Here is a 16,918-nt window from a genome sequence, read left to right as displayed (position 1 = left end):
TCAATGTGCATCCTGAGGACAGATCAAGACCCTCGGGATACAGGGTACCTTGGAGATATTCTGAGTTTGTTCCAGACCACCTCAATAAAGTGAATATCACAATAAAGAGAGTTACAGGAATCTTTTGGTTCCCAGCGCATACAGAAGCTATGTTTATGCTATACTGTAGACTATTAAGTGGGCAAAAGCATTGTGTCTCAAAAAATATGTACATACCTTCATTTTAAAATACGTTATTGGTTTAAAAACAAAAGCTTAACCATCATCTGAGCCCTCAGTGAGCTGTAATCTTTTTGCTGGTGGAGGGTCTTGCCTCAGCGTTGATGGCCAAAGGTAGGGTGGCTGTGGCAATGTCTTAAAACAAGACACAATGCAGTTTGCCACATCAATTGACTCTCCCTTTCATGAACAATTTCTCGGTAGCATACAATGCTGTTGGATAATATTTTACCCACACAGAACTTCTTTCAAAATTGCATTCACTCTTCTCAAACTCTGTTGCTGCTTTATCAGCTAAGTTTATGTGATACTCTAAGTCCTTTGTCATTTCAACAACCTTCACAGCATCTTCACTGGGACTAGATTCCATTTTAAGAAACTACTTTCTCTGCTCATCCGTAAGAAGCAACTCCACATCCATTCAAGTTTGATCATGAGATTTCAGCAATTCAGACTCCATTTCTAATTCCAGTTCTCTTGCTGTTTCTACCACATCTGCAATTCCTTTCTCCACTGAAGTCTTGAACCCTGCAAAGTCTTCCCTGAGGGTTCCAATCAACTTCCTCCAAACTCCTGTTAATGTTGGTATTTGAACCCATGAATCCCATAAATCATGAGTGTCCTTCATGACATCTAGAATGGTGAATCTTTTCCAGAAGGTTTTCTGTTGACTTTGCCCAGATCCATCAAGAGGGATCACTCTCTATGGCAGCAATAGCCTTAGGAAATGCATTTCGTAAACAATAAGGCTTGAGGGCTGAAGTTACTCCTTGGTCTCTGGGCTGCAGGATGGATGTTGTGTTGACAAGTGTGGAACCTGAATCTGACTGCACATCTCCCGCAGAGCTCTTGGGTAACCAGATGCGTTGTCAATAAACAGTCATGTTTAGAAAGGAATCTTTTCTCCTGAGCAGTAGGTCTCAACAGTGGACATAAAATATTCAGTAAACTGTGTTAGAAGCAGACGTACTGTCACCCAAGCTTTGTTACTCCATTTACAGGCAGGAGATTCAGCATCATCCTTAAGGGCCGCAGGACGTCAGGAATGGTAAATGAGCACTGGCTTCAACACAGTCACCAGCGGCATTAGCCCTTAGTAAGAGTCGGCCTGTCCTTTGAAACTCTGAAGCCAGGCAATGACTTCTCTCTAGCGCTGACAGTCCCAGAGGACATCTTCTTCTAATACACAGCTGTTTCATCCACACTGAACATCTGTGGCTTAGTGTATCCACCTGCTTGAATTACCTGAGCTGGATCTTTGGGAGAACTTGCTGCTGCTCCTTATACTCTGAGGCCACAGAGACGGCGTCTTTCCCTACACCTCAGGGCTTCAACCTTTTCTCCGGCAGCTTCCTCACCTCTCTCAGCCTTCCCAGAACTGAAGAGCGTTAGGATCCTTCTCTGGATGTGGCTCTGCATTAAGGGGATGTGGTGGCTGGTTGGATTTTCTCTCTGGACCACTCAGACCTTCTCCACACCAGCAAGAAGGCTGTTTCGCTTTATCCTTCGTGTGTTCACCGAGGCAGCCCTTCTAATTTCCTTCAAGAACTTTTCCTTTGCATTCATTCACAACTTGAGTGCACCGGGCTTACCTGTTGGCTTGTCTGGGCTTTTTGATATGCCTTTCTCACTAAGCTGAATCATTTCCAGCTTTTGATTTAGGGTGCGAGATGTGTGACTCTGCCTTTCAGTTGAACCATTAGCGGACACTGCAGGCCTACTAACCGGCCTAACGTCAGTCTTGCTGTGTCTCAGGGAAGAGAGAAGCCCAAGGGGAGGGAGAGAGAAGAGTCAGGACACACACACACACACAGCCCACACACAGAACACACACACAACACGGGTTAGGTTCACCATCTAATGTGGGCGCAGAGTGCGATGCCCCAAAACAATTACAACGGCAACATCAAAAACCACTGCTCACCGATCACTGCGGCAAATATAATAATAATGAATCTTTTAAACTACTGTGAGAATTACCAAAATGGGACACAGAGACACAAAATGAGCAAATGCGGTTGGAAAAACGGCGCTGAAAGACTTGCTGGACACAGGGCTGCCAGAAACCTTCAAACTGTAAGAAGTGCCCTACCCGTGACGCGCCTTCAAGCGAAGCACAGCAAAAGCTGGTCTGCCTGTCCAGCCCGCTGAGACTCCCACCTAGAACAGGTGTGGCCTAAGTCCCCTGCCTCGGGACCCCGCACCAGAGGCCGGCAAGGCGTCCCAGCCGCCCTGCTCTGCCCCTCGAGACAGGTGGGTGCCCGCGTCCTGCCAGCAGACTGGCCCGCTCACACAACTGGAGCTCAGTGCAAGTCACTCCATGCTCTGAGTCCCCTTAAGGGATGGAATTATTCTGACACAAGGGAAACAGGTCCTACTGACACCCCTCTGGGGGTTCTGACTTGGAGTCAGTACGCACACCCGTGTCAGGCACCACACCCTCAACTCACCGTTATCAACAGGAAGATGCTCGCCAGGCCGTGTGCAGGGTTTAGATCCTGAGGCTGACTGGTAAAAATATCTGAATACGCCCTGTACACCAGCATCCATTCATTTGAAATAAAAAGAAAATAGCTAAACTCATCCGGAGGTCTGGTAGACGAGCAAATAATAACAGCCAAAGGTTATCATTAGTAAGGAACACAGCATCTCTTCTTGGATACAAAGGTGTAAGGTAAGCGTCTGAAGGGAAAACGTGAATGTTCACACTCCACTTATACCTGCCTTTGGGCTACAGATAGCACTGCCCTGTTGTGTCAAATTCTGAGGCAAGGGGAACTTGAGCATTAAAAAAAGCAAAAGCAAAAGCGAAAAAGAACAGTCTCGTTTAGACCCCTTGCAGAGCACAGAGAACTATAAAAGGAACTGAACAGATTCTGGGAGAGAGCATTCTAAGAAACTCACTTGAGAGGCCAAAAGCAGCAATTAAAGAAAACCAGACAGTTTCCTGTCGGTTGTGTCTCTGGACCTGGCGAGAAGCACCAGGCGGCCAGCACAAGTGTTTGGAGGCGAGGCTGGGAGACAGGGCAGGCAGGTAGCAGAGGGGGCAAGCAATTGTGAGTGTCTGAAAAGGAACACCCCCTGTCGCCTTCTGAAACTGAACTCTGAACCGCGCTAGAGGCTCTGAGTGGCTGAGCCCGGCGCGCCGCCTCCCAGCAGCCAGGGAGCCGGGCCAGGCTCATCGGACAAGGGGAGGCTCACTGATTGGCCATCAGATGGTTCTGACCTAAACGACCCCGGCGGCCTGTCTACAGACAAACCCACCTTGTGACTCAGTTACTGTGGGCTGAATGTTCATGACACACCCACAGGCTTGCTGGGTGGTGCTGTCTCCCCCAGCAGTCTCTCCCGCTCCTGGGGGCCCCCATTCAGACAAAAAAAAAACCTCTAAAATCAAATGGAGATACTACTTTTTCAGATGAAATTCAGAAAACAGGGTTACTGAGTGCTGGCTTTCTAGGCAGAACGGAGAAATATAGCCCAGGTTTTGCCTGCACAGAGTCTAGTTTATTTAAACCATAAGGTACATTTTAAATATTTTGTTTAAATATGCATAATAGATGTGAAAAGCCTTCCCACGCTGGGGGCTCGGCATCAAGCTGTGGGGAATCCACGTTCGCGCAAAGTTAGTGTGAGTTTCTCCTACACACCGTGACACTCTAATGGGGCAACCAGCGATACGAGGGGAGCTGCACTGCCTCCTGGACAAGGCCAAAGCTTTGGACCCAGTGAAACCGGAGGCTCTGGACTAGACGGCTGGCTGGCTACGCTATCTGTCAACTTCTTCTGACAGCAGAAACTGACATTCCTTCCTCCCCTGCAGAATCCCCCACATTTAAAGGGGAAAAATCAAGTCTGGTGTTCCCAAACCAATACTACCTTAACTACACAAAACAGGTAACACCGCCAGCGTAACCTGCAGCCATGCCCACGGAGTCCAACAGTCAGCGCCAGCACCGCGGGCAGGCAGCGACCCCCAAACGCGGGTTTCCTCCAGCCCCCATGGTGGGAGCAAGACCAGGCCACAGAATGCACACTCCTCATGTGTTTTGCCCATATGAATAGTGTTTCAGAAACAATGGCTGCTATCATCACTTTTAAATACCTGAATAGTATAATGGCTACATTTCCAACTTATTTTTACCAATACCCTAATCAGTACCCGCTGTGGTCTGAGGACAGGGCAGGAGAAGGCTTACAAAGAGACTGGGAGAACCGTGTGAGGCGACAGAATTGCTCCAGATCTGGGTTGTGGCGGCCGCTACATGACCGTGTGATGGTCGAACTGCACGGGACTAGGCGGTAGTGAGAGTGAATTTTACTTTATGCAAATCAGCATGATTTTTGACGTGCCATCCAAAATATTTAATTAGTTTTGATTAAAGTAAACCACCCAAACTAATGGACATTTAAACTTCATTTATTTCAAAACTTAAAAAAAAAATCCAAGGCTTAAAATGCCACTTCATATTTTTAGATCAAACTCTAGAATTAAAGGATGGAGCTATCTGTTTAAAAAAAAAAGAATGCCATCTGAACAATTAACCAAATTAATTGTTTCAAAATAAAGCGTGGATTGTAGTGAATGGTGTGATGAAATACGGAAAGAGAAAATGAAAGTGATGTTTTCGTTTACTAGACGACTTAGGATGACAAATATAATGACTTCTCCCCTAAAAATCTAGCAGTGGAGCTTTGCGAAAAATCTAAAAAAGTGTAATATTATTTTCAACCAGCTAAGGAAAAGTAGAAAAGTCTGGTGATGAGTTCCATGATTTATTTTTCTTCACAAGGTACTTGAAAGGTCCTACCAGGCTGCTCACTCTGAATTTCCACCAACATTCTTATCATAAGCAAGGAGCTCTCTTAGTAGGAATCTGTGCATCTATTTTGGCATAAAATGTAGTTTTGTAACAATTTCTTTCTCAACACCATATTTACAAAACAGATGGAGTTCCAAAGAAATAATTTTAAATAAGGAATACCATCCTGGTCAGCCTTCAGCGGATTACTGCATATGTCCAGCACTCAGCAACAGTCCCCTCCACTACCCACTGTTTATCCCATTTCCGCTGTTATTCCTCTCTCTGACTTGGGGGTCCCCACCTAAGAGGAAGATCAAGACTGCAAGGCATTAGATGGAAGCCAGGAAGCAGGCATAGCCCAGCACTGCGACGAGCGCACCCAGCTGCACGCCTCTGCTCAGGAGTGAGCACCCAGACTCCGTGCCATTCCCTCAAGCCCCATCGTCGCCAGGCCCACTAAGGTATCACTGCCTCTCCACTCCACCTGCCTGCGTCCATCCTGCTGTTCTAGAGACCAAGGAGAGACCACCGCTGCTTCACACGGGCTCCTGCTAAGCTGCTTATTACCTGTTTAACAAAAGTGAAATGTAATTCCGCCATTCATGTGACAAAAACATCTGGGCACTATCTGCTGCTTTATGAGATTAAAGTAAAAGATCTCTTTAGTCTATTAGGCTGCCGTGTCTTTAGGAAAACGCCACGCTAAATTTCTAAAAGCTGGATCCTTCAAGACGCCAACTGAAAGGCAGTAGATACTGAGTAATTACCTGTTTAAATATAGCATACCCCTGCCCTCCAATCCAGGCTTGAGCAACTTTCAACACTACTTCCATAGTCTTAAAGGGTATTAAGAAAATGCACATTGAAAGTGGAGGCAAGAAAAAGGAGTCAATTGGGGAGACAGAGGACAATAAATAAGACAAGACTGGGAAATTCCAACCAGCCATTTTAGAAATTAAAAGAACTTAGAAAAAACATATACTTCCTTGCCATTTCTCCATTCATTCAGGAAGCAATATACTGAACCCCTAACTTCCTCACAATGTATGTCTAGGGATACACCTGAGAACAAGGGAACAGCTGCCCTCAACAGAAAGAAGAAAAATGATGAAGATACGTGGGTAAGTTTCAAAATTCCATTGATTTCTGAGTAATTAATCAGTTCCCCATGTGCTTCTAGAATCTTCAAGGAAAAAAGGTATCTACCAACAAGTTCTCAATTCCACATATCAGAAATGTTGGCAAACCATCCTTCCTAGTCTCCCATGAATGTAAAATTAAAACAGATGCTGCTATAATTAAATAAGTTACACTGTGAACCCCACTGCAGACACCAATAAAATGTGAATTTTTTTTTTTTTTGAAGTGCAAACACAGGCCCTCCAAAAAAAATTGAGGCAGAGGCGTTAAGATGAGCTTGCACCTTCTCTGGAATTTCCACCTCAGACTTCATTACCACCACAAAGCAAAATCACCACAAGTTATCTAGTAACCAATAAAAACAGATATGACCCGTAACTCTGTCAATGGGACTGATTCCCACGCATGGCTGAGAGCAACTCCCACGGCAACATAAGTGGCAGAGTAAAAGAAAATACAAGTCACCAAGAGCTAGGTACGTGTGCAGCGATAACCTGCTCTGCTTTCCTTAGTTCAACTCTAAACACCTCCTGCAGATGGTCCATGAACTTGACCTTTAAGCCCTTCAGCCCTGCCCTTTCTCAGAGGTGAACTGGGCAAAAGATGACAAAGCGAAAAGCAGTTTCACAACTGCCTGTTACATGGAATTGCAAGGTGCTGTATTTCACCAGATAAGTACAGAAGCTGATAGCGCCGTCGGACACTTGCACGCTCCTCAGAAGGTTCCTGTAGGTCCAGCTGAGTTTCAAACACCCCGAGTGCCAATCCTCTTCACGGGGGCCCGTCCTACCTTCCTTGCCACAGGAAGGGTGGGTGCAGGCCCATCACGGTGCTTTGGTGCTCGCTGTCCCCGTGACCTCTCGGTTTTCAGAAAGCAACGTTTTCATATTTGCTCCAAACTTGAGCAGAAAGAGCTGGTCCTGCCTAAAGGCTCCGATCTGATCAGCTCATGGATCATTTATTTTTTTTCACTTCATGTCTCCAAAAATACGTTTACATTGCAGACCAAAACATAATGTTAGATGAAACCACCACAAACTCAGGAGTTCCTAGCATTACTCCTGGAGTTCAAGAGGCACCAAATGCTGACTTCCTTCTGCCAAATAACACCAGGCAAAAAGATATCAAAACAGCAAACCGCCCAAAAGAACTTCCACAGAACTGGAGGCCTGCCTGCTGCAGCAAGCAAAAGATTAAAACCCTGCAGGACTGTAATCTCCCAGAGCTTCTGACCCTAAGAAAGCTGAAAGGTGCCTGGACCTTCAGAAACCTACTCCATTTCTCTTAAGTTGACCAGGGATTTGTGCACCCTCTGAGTCTCACCGTTGGCAAGAGGCAACTTACAGACCCATCGGGAAAAAAAACCCTACTGAAGAATCTCTGTTAGCTTGCCTTCGATTCTTAAGAAAATGTTTTCACATGATCACCAACTGTCTTTAACATACAATGGAGACCGGGCAAGGGGTCTGTTCCACCAGCCAAGGCTGCCCGCTGGCAGAGGGTGCCTGCCGGACAGGTACCGGGCCATCGCTGCAGGCGAGCCCTGCAGAGGTGACAGCCCCGAGTCCCGGGGGACTGAGCACAGCTCCCCTTGCACCCCTCTCCATCCTCCCCAAACGCCATACGCACCGGTCCCCGCTCTGCCGCCCGCAGCGCCGCCGGCGCAGCCCCGGTTCCCGGGAGCTGGGGGCTCCCCCTCCAGCCTCCCAGTCCTGCCGCCCGGGGAAGGACCCCCCCACCTCGGATGGCGGGGGGCGGGCGACGCGCGCCCCTCTCCCACCTACCTTGATGATGCTGCTCCGGCGGGGCAGGCCGCCTGGCTTGCTGTCCCTGGGGAGCGGGCAGGCGGCCGGCCCGGGGGCCGCGGCGAGCGCGGGGCCGACCCGGGCTTCGCCCCCGGGCGCGCCGAGGCTGCAGTCTCCGTTGGAGACCCCGGCGCTGTCACAGCGCGCCCGCCCGGGCCCGGGCCGCCCGCCGCCGCCGCCCTCCCCGGCCCCGGCCCGCAGGGCGCCCTTGGCCGCCAGGACCGGGCCCGGGGAGGAGGGCAGGGCCCCGCCGGCGGCCCCCCGGCCGCGCTCCGCCATGGGCGCCCCGCGACCCGCCAGCACAAAGCCGCGTCCCCGCGTCCCCGCGTCCCCGCCGCCCGGGCCGCGCGGCCCCTCCTCCGCCGCTCCGCCCGCCGCCGCCTCGGCCGCTTCTTCCGCTTCTTCTTTTTTTTTTTTTTTTAATTTCGATGTGCTGTCGGCTTCGGGCTCGCCTTGCGCGCGGTCAGAGCCGCGGCGGCGGGACTATCGGAAGGTTCCTGCAGGGGGAGAAGAGAGACGCGGTCAGGCGGCCCGGGGCCCGGGGACACGCCCGGCACACGCGCCGCGGGCAGCGCGCAGCCCGGGGCGACGGGGGAAGGGGCACTGTCCGGGGACGGGGCGCCCTCCCGGGGACGGGGCGCTCTCCGGGGACTGGGCACCATCCAGGGGACGGGGCACCCACCGCGGGGGACCCACCCCGGGGGACGGGGCGCCCTCCACGGGACGGGGCACCCACCGCGGGGGACACGGGGCACCCACCGCGCGGGATCCACCCGGAGGACGGGGCGCCCTCCAGGGGACGGGGCACCCACCGCGAGGGACACCGGGCACCCACCGCGCGGGACCCACGGCGGGGAACCGGGCGCCCACCCCGGGGACGAGGCGCCCTCCCGGGGGGACGGGGCACCCGGAGCCGGCGCTGCACCCGGTACAGAAACACGACCGGCACACGCGCCGCCGCGGGCGCCAAAAACGCCGCGCGGCCCGGGGGGAAGGGGCGCCCCCCTCGGGCTCGGGGCAGCGGCGGGCGCCCCGACGCGCCCCGGCCACGCGGAGGCTCCTCCCGAGGCCCCCCCGGCCCCGGACGGGCGGGGGTGTCTCCCCCGACCCCAACCCCCCCGGAGGCTGGCGCGCGCCGGGCCCGCCGGGTACCCCCGGGGTCAGCGCAGGGCGGGCAGGGCGCCCGGGACCAGCCCGCCCACCCCCCGGCCTCCTCGGGGCTCCGCGCCGCCCCCTTTGGGCCGCGGGGACCCTCCCCTCCCCGGACGCACCGCGGCCGCCCGGCTCCTGCTCCAGGTCGCCGCCGTCGCGGCCGCTCCCGCCGGGCCGGCTCATCGGGCCGCGGGGACCTCGCTGCCCAGCAGACGGCGACGGTGGGCAGCTGAGGGTCGACGAAGGCCCCCGGCCCCTCCGGAGCTCTGGCAACCGCCCGTCAGCCGCCGGCGCCCCGAGGGGCCACGAGCACGCAGGCCACGGGCCTTCTCCTCGGGGCCCCCCCGCGGGCCAGACCCGCTGCGCGTGCAGAAACCAGCTAGGTTCTCCTGAACCGGGCATCTGTGAGCGGGGTCAACCCGTGGCAAGGACGCTGGGGCCGGCGGAGGGGACAGCGAGAGGCGAGAAGCCGGGGACGCGGGCAGAGCCCGGCCCGGGCCCCCAGGGGTTCGTCACATCGTCCGCCCCCAAGCGCCCTCCCTGAGCCGGCCGCCAGGGATGCCCGCTGGTCCGCAGCCCGCGCCCGGGGTCAGCCTCCGCTTTGGGATAAGAACCCTACTTGGATCGCTAAGCAGGCCCCTCCGGTTCTTCCTTCCTCCTCCCTCCTCCAGTATTTCAGGTCGAGTCAGCAGCGTGAACACCCCAATCTTGTCACTTTTTGTCGCGCCCCCCCCCCCCCCCCACTGCGCGCCAACATTCCCCCACACCCCTGCTGTCCACCCTTGGAGCCAAACACGGCCCACATCCCTAGCTCGGCGCCCCCCTCTCCACCCCAGACGCCCTGCCCGCATCTTCCAGCCCTCTCCCCGGCTTCTCCAGCGCGTGTGTTTCCTTTTCCGGGAATGCGCTTCCCGCAGGGCGCGAAGGAGAAACTGACCGTCCGCTGGGGGGTGAACTTAAAGACCTTGCTTTCATTAGCATGGTGTAGCCAACTGCCAAGGAGCCTCTGAGGAGGAAAGCAGCTTTCCATACATACACATCCCCACTTCCCTGCCTCTGAAGCAACTTCAGATACCTGTTATTCTTGGGGGGGTGTTTGGGTTCTGATCTGGATTCCTGTTTTCGTAACCTATCAGACAGACTTTTATCCCTCTCTTGCAAATCTGGGCCTACGTGTGAACATCTAATGTCACATCAATGAACAACAGTGTTTGAATATTTTATTCAGTCCTATCCCTTTTCTTTCTTTCTGCCCTTTTTTCTAGTTTGGTTCCATTTTTTTTTTTCCCGCCTTGTGATATGTTTGCAGGAAAATATATTCAAATAATTCAAATCAGGTTCTGAAGCTGTCTTATCAAATGTGTAGTCATAATAGCCTGTGAGTATGCTGTGGGGAGGAAAGGAAGAATGCTAGGCCTTTATCCTTAAAGTTTTCTAATTTTGATATTTTGAGTAAACACCTGAAGATATTTCCAACCTTTTCCTGCATTTATCAATCACCAGTAATGTGCTATGAGAGTCATATCTTTGCAACTCATACCACGAGTTTCCTATGGTGAGGGGGGACATATAGACTGAAATCTACAGGGTGCTGTTTCTAAAACCTGATTCTCCTAATGCTTCCAAAATGAAGACCTATCCATCTCACTCTGGACTCCCAACAGGTCAAACCAGGGAGACGTCATTGAAATAGACTTGGCATTTAAATTAAAACGTTTCCCAAAGCATCTTGGCAGACCTGTGCCGAATGATGCCAGAAGCCCAGGGCCTGTGCCAGGTTCTTTTCTATCCCCCAAGCGCCGTCTTCCGCGAGCCGCTGGTCACACGCCTGCAGGTGTCGGAGGCGTGTTCCTGCGTCGCACACACGGCCAGGCTGGAGGCACATTCTTCGCAGGTGGTCACGGGAAGCGGCGAGTTCCCATCACACGCACCGTGCTCAGCCCCCAGCAGGCTTTTTTTAATAGCTAAACTCTGATTTTTTTTCATCCCAAGCAGCACAGGAAGCAGTTGTTCCTCCTCCTTTCTGCTTGTTTCTCCACAGTTACTAAGTGATTACTTTCCACTTCTCCTATTCCATGAGCAGTGTTATTGAAAAAGAATTGTAAATATTTTGCCAAAATTCTCGCTGAGTGCTTTTATGGCATTGTAAAATTCATAGAAGTTCAAATTAGAAAAGGAGCCAAGATGTCATAGTCATCTCTCAGCAAATACTGTCTAATGGTCCCTTCCGATGACTCTTCAGAGTTGGGCAATAAGAGAGAGGCAAGACATCAGTAAAATGCTCATTCTGAATATGGTGTTTATGACAATTTGTTGTCTCTATATACCAATGGTAAGATGCTGATGAATCGTTCATAATGTTTAAAGTAAATATATACCTCTAAAAATCTCGTGGTTTGGGGGTTTTTTTTTGTTTTTTGTTTTTTGTTTTTGTCATGCCATCAATTCATCCAAGTTTTCTTCAGATTTCAGTCTGCTTGGGCTTTTAATCATTGTTATCACCCTTAACGGTGCGACATTCCATTTGTTTGTGTCTTAAATCCGATGCCTCAAACATGGGCTCTGCAGGCTCCCTGGTCGGTAAGAGCCTTCCTGCGGCCTCCCAAAATAACACTGACGCTGGTTGCTGACTTCTTGCCGTCACTGATACCCTTGTAGGATATGAATTCGTATCTAGTTTCCAGTTTGCAGCCTCTAACGTTACGACTCTAAATTTTTCTGACTCACTGAACACTTGGCCTTCAGATTATTTTTCCCTCAATGTGTGATGATAATTTCCATTTCTCAAACCTCTATCCCATTTTATTTCTGTATTTCTTTCAAGATGCAGTACAATTCTGAGCCTTCATATTTGACTGCTCCCCATATGTTTAATGTGAGCCTTAACCACAGCAGCAAGTAGAAGACCAAAATGCTTTAAGGAAATACCAGATTAAATCAGTGTACTGGTCCACACTGGCTACCTATTTGCTTCCTAAATTAATCCTAGATGTTGATTTGAATCTGTTATGGTCCTAAGGGTTGGGATTATGTGTATTTTATCATGCTTCTCAGCAAGAAATATGTAGCAACTGCCTTTCTTCCTCAGCACCCATGAGGCAAGTTAGACCTGCCAACAACTTTCATTTCATATTCTTCCTCTCCTCTTACACTGAAGATCCCTCACCCATTTTGCTTGGATCCACCCTACATATGTATACAGCTGCCAAGAAGTTAGGCACTCAGGGAATTACATCACGATTTCCAGCCTCTGAGCCACTGCGTGAATTCATCAAGTGGTTTTCGGTGCCTACTGAGTTAGGTGGCACTTTGAGGGAATCTATTAATTACCGGAGACTCAGTAAGATTATTTTCTTAGCAAAAGTAACAGTATGATCTGCTCTACAAGTCACTGTCACTTGGCGCACTGCTTTTGTAAACGTTCACATGTGTGATTGTATTCCTGCTGGTATTTTACTGCAGGAATCATTGCAAGCTCAAGTGCTTGTAGGAGCCAGGTAGATGATAAAGCTGGAAGGATTTGTTTCCTAATAGCACCATAATTTATAGTTTTCAGCAGTGACACATTTGCATGTCAAATACAGAGGAATCCTGACTCATCTTTGGTTGTCCAGTTTGTAAAAGTGCCTTGGTTTTAGGAAATATTTCACTTCCCTCCTAACTCAAGGAAAGATGGTGTGGATGACCAGGTGAGAGGCAGCATTATGGAGCCATGGGGACTCAGATACCCTGGTGAGGAGTCTTATTGCTGCCAAGAGGAAATCGTGGCTCAGTGCTACTCAGATCATCTAATCTTTTCAGAGAAACCATGAATCTAGAATAGAAAACTTGATATTGGGTTAGTGCCTTCTCTTAAGGACACCCACAAAACAAGGTCTCACGTAAGGTCTACGCAGAGGCTTATGTTTTCCTGCCCAGCTGCTAACTGCATGATAAGCAAAGTGTAACAAACGCCTCCCAGATTTGGCGTGTGTTTAGGTCTTGTAGATCTGAGTTCTAAGAACAGATTGTTTTCAGGAGTGGAGGAAGTCTGATGACCACATCATTTGCTGCATCCCAGTGTGGGATGGATGGCTCCCAACCTCTCCCCTTGGCATTCCCACTCACACAGTCCAGCCCCAGAACTAGTTCATCTCTGAAAGCTGAAACTCAGAAACACATCATCTCTGGGACTTCGCTGGTGGTCCAGTGGTTAAGAATCTGCTTTCCAATGCAGGGATTGGATGCAGGTTTGATCCCTAGTCAAGGAACTAGACCAGGGCAGCTAAGCCTAAATGCCGACTATTTAGTCCGCTTGGTCTAGAGCCTGTGCCCCACAACTAGAGAAGCCCCTGTGCTACAACAAAGACCCCGTGCAGCCAAAAGAGAAAACAACCCATTTCTAACCAACAACTCTGCCCTTCCTTCTCCCAGACCCACCACCTGCCAGCCTCAGCAAGACCTGTATTCCCCAACCTGTCCCTCTCAAGTTCATCAGCACTCCTGTCTTTACCTCCTGACCAAGACTTTGAACCCAGTTCTCACCAGCAGCCCAGGCCCTTCTACGCTTTGCATGAATCCAACCATGACTTTCCTTCTGCTTACCCCAGGCTGTCACTCTGCTGGGGGGGAAAAAACCCCTAGCTCTGCCGACTGGACAGGTGTATACTTCCTGGGTTCAGTGGGCCTTTGGTGCTGTGAAAGCGGCACGTTCCTCTCTGCTAACCGCCTCCAATTCCATTCTCCAAACTGCTCCTCTCCAAACCCCACTCACCCACTGCCCCTCCATCTCAGCAGGAGTCCTACAGTCCGATTTCGCAGAGACAATAGGACACGTCAGGAAATAAACTGCTTTAACTTTTCCTCCACCCTGTTTATCCTTACCTAACCCACCACCCCATGTCTTAAGCTAACCTCACGTCACATCAGAAATGATCTATGAATGTCTTGTATCATTATTGGACTCTTCTGATATGACTTTTTTTTTTTTTTTTTTTTGCAGGGGTGGCAGGGTACTCAAGGGTTTGGTAACCTTCCTTTGGGTGGAAGCTGGAGTGGGGTCTTCCCTGGGGCAGTGGCCAGTCTCAGTGTCCATCAGGTAAAGACAAGAATCAAAGTTTAGGAAGGCAGCCTTAGACCAAAGAGAGAGGGGAAATGCTTCCGGCCTTCTGGTCCACCTGCTCTTAGGTCTGGAGTCTCCAGTTTCCCTGGGTGTCCCAGGGCAGCGACCAGGAGCCAGGAAGGGAAGAGCTGCCTTCCTCAGAAACGCCCTAAGGCCAGAAATGCCGGCTCTAAGGAGAGGGATCTTCCTTGGCTCTTTGTGGTGGGTTCCCCCCACCTGCCAGTGAGGAGGGCTTAGGTATCATACCTCCTCCCAGCTCACCATCCTGGATACAGGAACAGATGGTCGGTGAAAGAAAGAGGCGCAGCTTCCCCCACCCCCACCCCAGTGTGATGGCCGCAGCACCAGTAAGGAGAGTCTGGGAGGAAAGGGGAAACCCCGAGGCAGAGGCACAGCTTCTCTCTTTTCCAAACCTGGCGGCCTGGGGCTGCTGTCCTGTCTCTCCTGCCTTGTTCGGTCCGTGTCCTCATCCACTTCTCTCTCCGCTAGCTGCTTTCCTTCTGTATTTAAATACCAATGCCTTCCCCCCAAGTTTTCAGTTACCAGTCTGTGTAATTGACTTCCTTTCTCTTCTAGGGACACTGCCCTTCCAAAGGTCAAAACTGACATCCTAATTAACCAACCCAATGGCTACTTTTTAAATCTCCAGCTTTCTTGACCTTTGTGAAACAGTTGATGGTGCTGACTCTCCTCTCTTTCCCTGCTGAGATGCTGGGCCTGACTGGCCCGGGAATGTCACGCTCGACATGCCTTAGCTTTAGGCCCCTGAAAGTCGCACTGCACCCACCTGTTCTCCCGTGCTGCGAGCTTCTTTCTACAGCATCCCACCTCCACAGCAGCCTGCCTGAGTAACTCAGAACGGGCCTCAAGTCCTCGCATCCCCCGGCCCACTTAACTGTTAAGGAAGAGTTAAACATGTAAATCAATCCAGAAAGGTCTCTCAAACCATTTCCACCAGTGTGGCTGGTTTACGGTCTCATCACACTTGGCTTGGACTGTTGCAGCAGCCTCCTAATCCTGCCCGACTCTAGTCCCTCCCAGCTTCAATCCAGTTCTCAAACTACCATCAGAATTGTCCCTGGAGGGATCACTTCTCAACCTGAAAGTCTTCAGCAGGTTCCAATTCAAGACAAACTTCATTCTCTTTAGGCACCCACGACCCATATTAACCTTGCCCCTGGCTTCCATTCTGGAATCGCATCCTAACCAGATTTGCCTCCTCCAAACTAGTCACACTGACTACTTCCCCGAAAAGCTGTGCAGCCTCACCCTCTGTTGCTCATGGTATTTGCTAGGTTTGGAATTCCTGTTTCCCTCCCTCCACTGGAAGACTTAAAGGCATCCTTCAAGAAACACAAATGTGTCCTCCTATGCTCGGATGTTCCCAACTCCAGAAGTCATAGTATGTTGCTCATCTTGGCTCTTAAAGCACTCAGCACAGTATAGGATTCACCTTTAGGCTTTTTGCACCACCCTAAAACCTGAACATAAATAGCTTCTCAATAAATTTGTTGCTTTTAATACACCTTTTTTTAAAATTCACCTTTGTCCTTCATATCTTTATAAAATCTTTTCTTTCTTCATAGGGCCTCTTTTTTATTAAATTTTTTTTTTAATGTGGACCATTTTTAAAGTCTTTATTAAATTTGTTACAGTATTGCTTCTGTTGTTTGTGTTTTGGTTTTTTTGGCCACAGGCCATGTGGGAATCTCATCTTCCCAACCAGGGATTGAACCCTCACCCTCTGCTTTGGACGGCAAAGCCTTAATTAACCACTGGCCTGCCAGGGATGTCCCTTGAGGTCTCTTTCCTTGGATCTGCTGAGTATGTTATTCTCTGCCTTCTGACTTTTAGTCTTGTTTTTCCATATTATCTGTTACAAATAAAGGCGTCCACGAAGCTTTGATCTGTTAAACATGTGTATACTTCAAGGAAAGGACTGTACTTGACGCTATCGGGGGAGGCAGCTGAGAGTTTGGGGTCAGACGGAGGTTTATTTCCCTTATGCGTGTGTTACAGCTCCAATTTAAAAAGCAGTTTCAAAGAATCAATTAAAGGAGTCCTCCCAGCCCTGCCATGGGTCAGTAAAAATCCTGACCTAGCCCTGAGAGGTGCGACGCAGCAAAACCTGACAAGATGGAAAACATGAGCCCTCCAGCCTGGCACACTGCCCAACTCCTTTCTTAGTGAGTTAGAAAGTCCCACCGTTGGCAGTCACAACCCAGGAGAGAAGACGGAAGTCTCCAGAAGGCTGCTGTGAAGATGTATAAATAGGCTGGCGAAAGAAGGAAGACTCCCTGAACAGCATCCCCTCTCACACACGTAAGCAAAAAGTTAGCCAGGTGCCACCTTGGCCTTTTCTGCAGAGACACATGGACACGACGTGAGACAGCAAAGAGTAAATCCTGTTACCCAGGAGGCGGCCGACAGGGCTCAGGACACACAACACCGCCCCCAAAACTCAGAAAACAGACAAGGAATCTGGGGCAAGTGCGAAGAGACTGAGAGCCACGCACGCCGTTTTGTGATCTGCCTGGGTGCACAGTAACACCTCGGAGGGGGCTTGGGGTGGGAGCAAGACTTGAGTGAACTGAGGCTGCAAGGAAGCGACAGACGGGCTTGTTGAACAGGGTTCAGAAGATCATTCTGGGGAAGCGAGGGCCCAAACTCAGACCCATCCAAGTCCCTCGCCTTGA

The 16,918-nt window shown here is 50.6% G+C and overlaps 2 protein-coding genes across 2 annotated transcripts in view; both read right to left on the bottom strand.

Moving 5' to 3' along the window:
• The window catches only part of PLCL2 (phospholipase C like 2), a 211,260-nt gene extending 202,997 nt beyond the window's left edge, over positions 1-8,263 (bottom strand). Inside the window, exon 1 of the mRNA XM_027549575.1 lies at positions 7,949-8,263. Within this exon, the coding sequence (XP_027405376.1) occupies positions 7,949-8,248 (300 nt within the window). The 5' untranslated portion in view covers positions 8,249-8,263. The remainder of the gene's footprint in view (positions 1-7,948) is intronic.
• A 105-nt stretch (positions 8,264-8,368) lies between these two features.
• LOC113897185 (collagen alpha chain-like) lies at positions 8,369-9,846 on the bottom strand. The gene is made up of 2 exons (XM_027549649.1): positions 9,241-9,846; positions 8,369-8,466 (listed from the first exon to the last, which is right to left on the bottom strand). The coding sequence occupies exons 1-2, from the start codon at positions 9,521-9,523 to the stop codon at positions 8,453-8,455; spliced, it is 297 nt and encodes a 98-aa protein (XP_027405450.1). The 5' UTR covers positions 9,524-9,846; the 3' UTR covers positions 8,369-8,452.
• Positions 9,847-16,918: the final 7,072 nt, after the last annotated feature.

This window comes from Bos indicus x Bos taurus, chromosome 1, assembly GCF_003369695.1.
Source record: "Bos indicus x Bos taurus breed Angus x Brahman F1 hybrid chromosome 1, Bos_hybrid_MaternalHap_v2.0, whole genome shotgun sequence".
NCBI lineage: Eukaryota > Metazoa > Chordata > Mammalia > Artiodactyla > Bovidae > Bos > Bos indicus x Bos taurus.
This window is presented reverse-complemented; position numbering and strand designations above follow the sequence as displayed.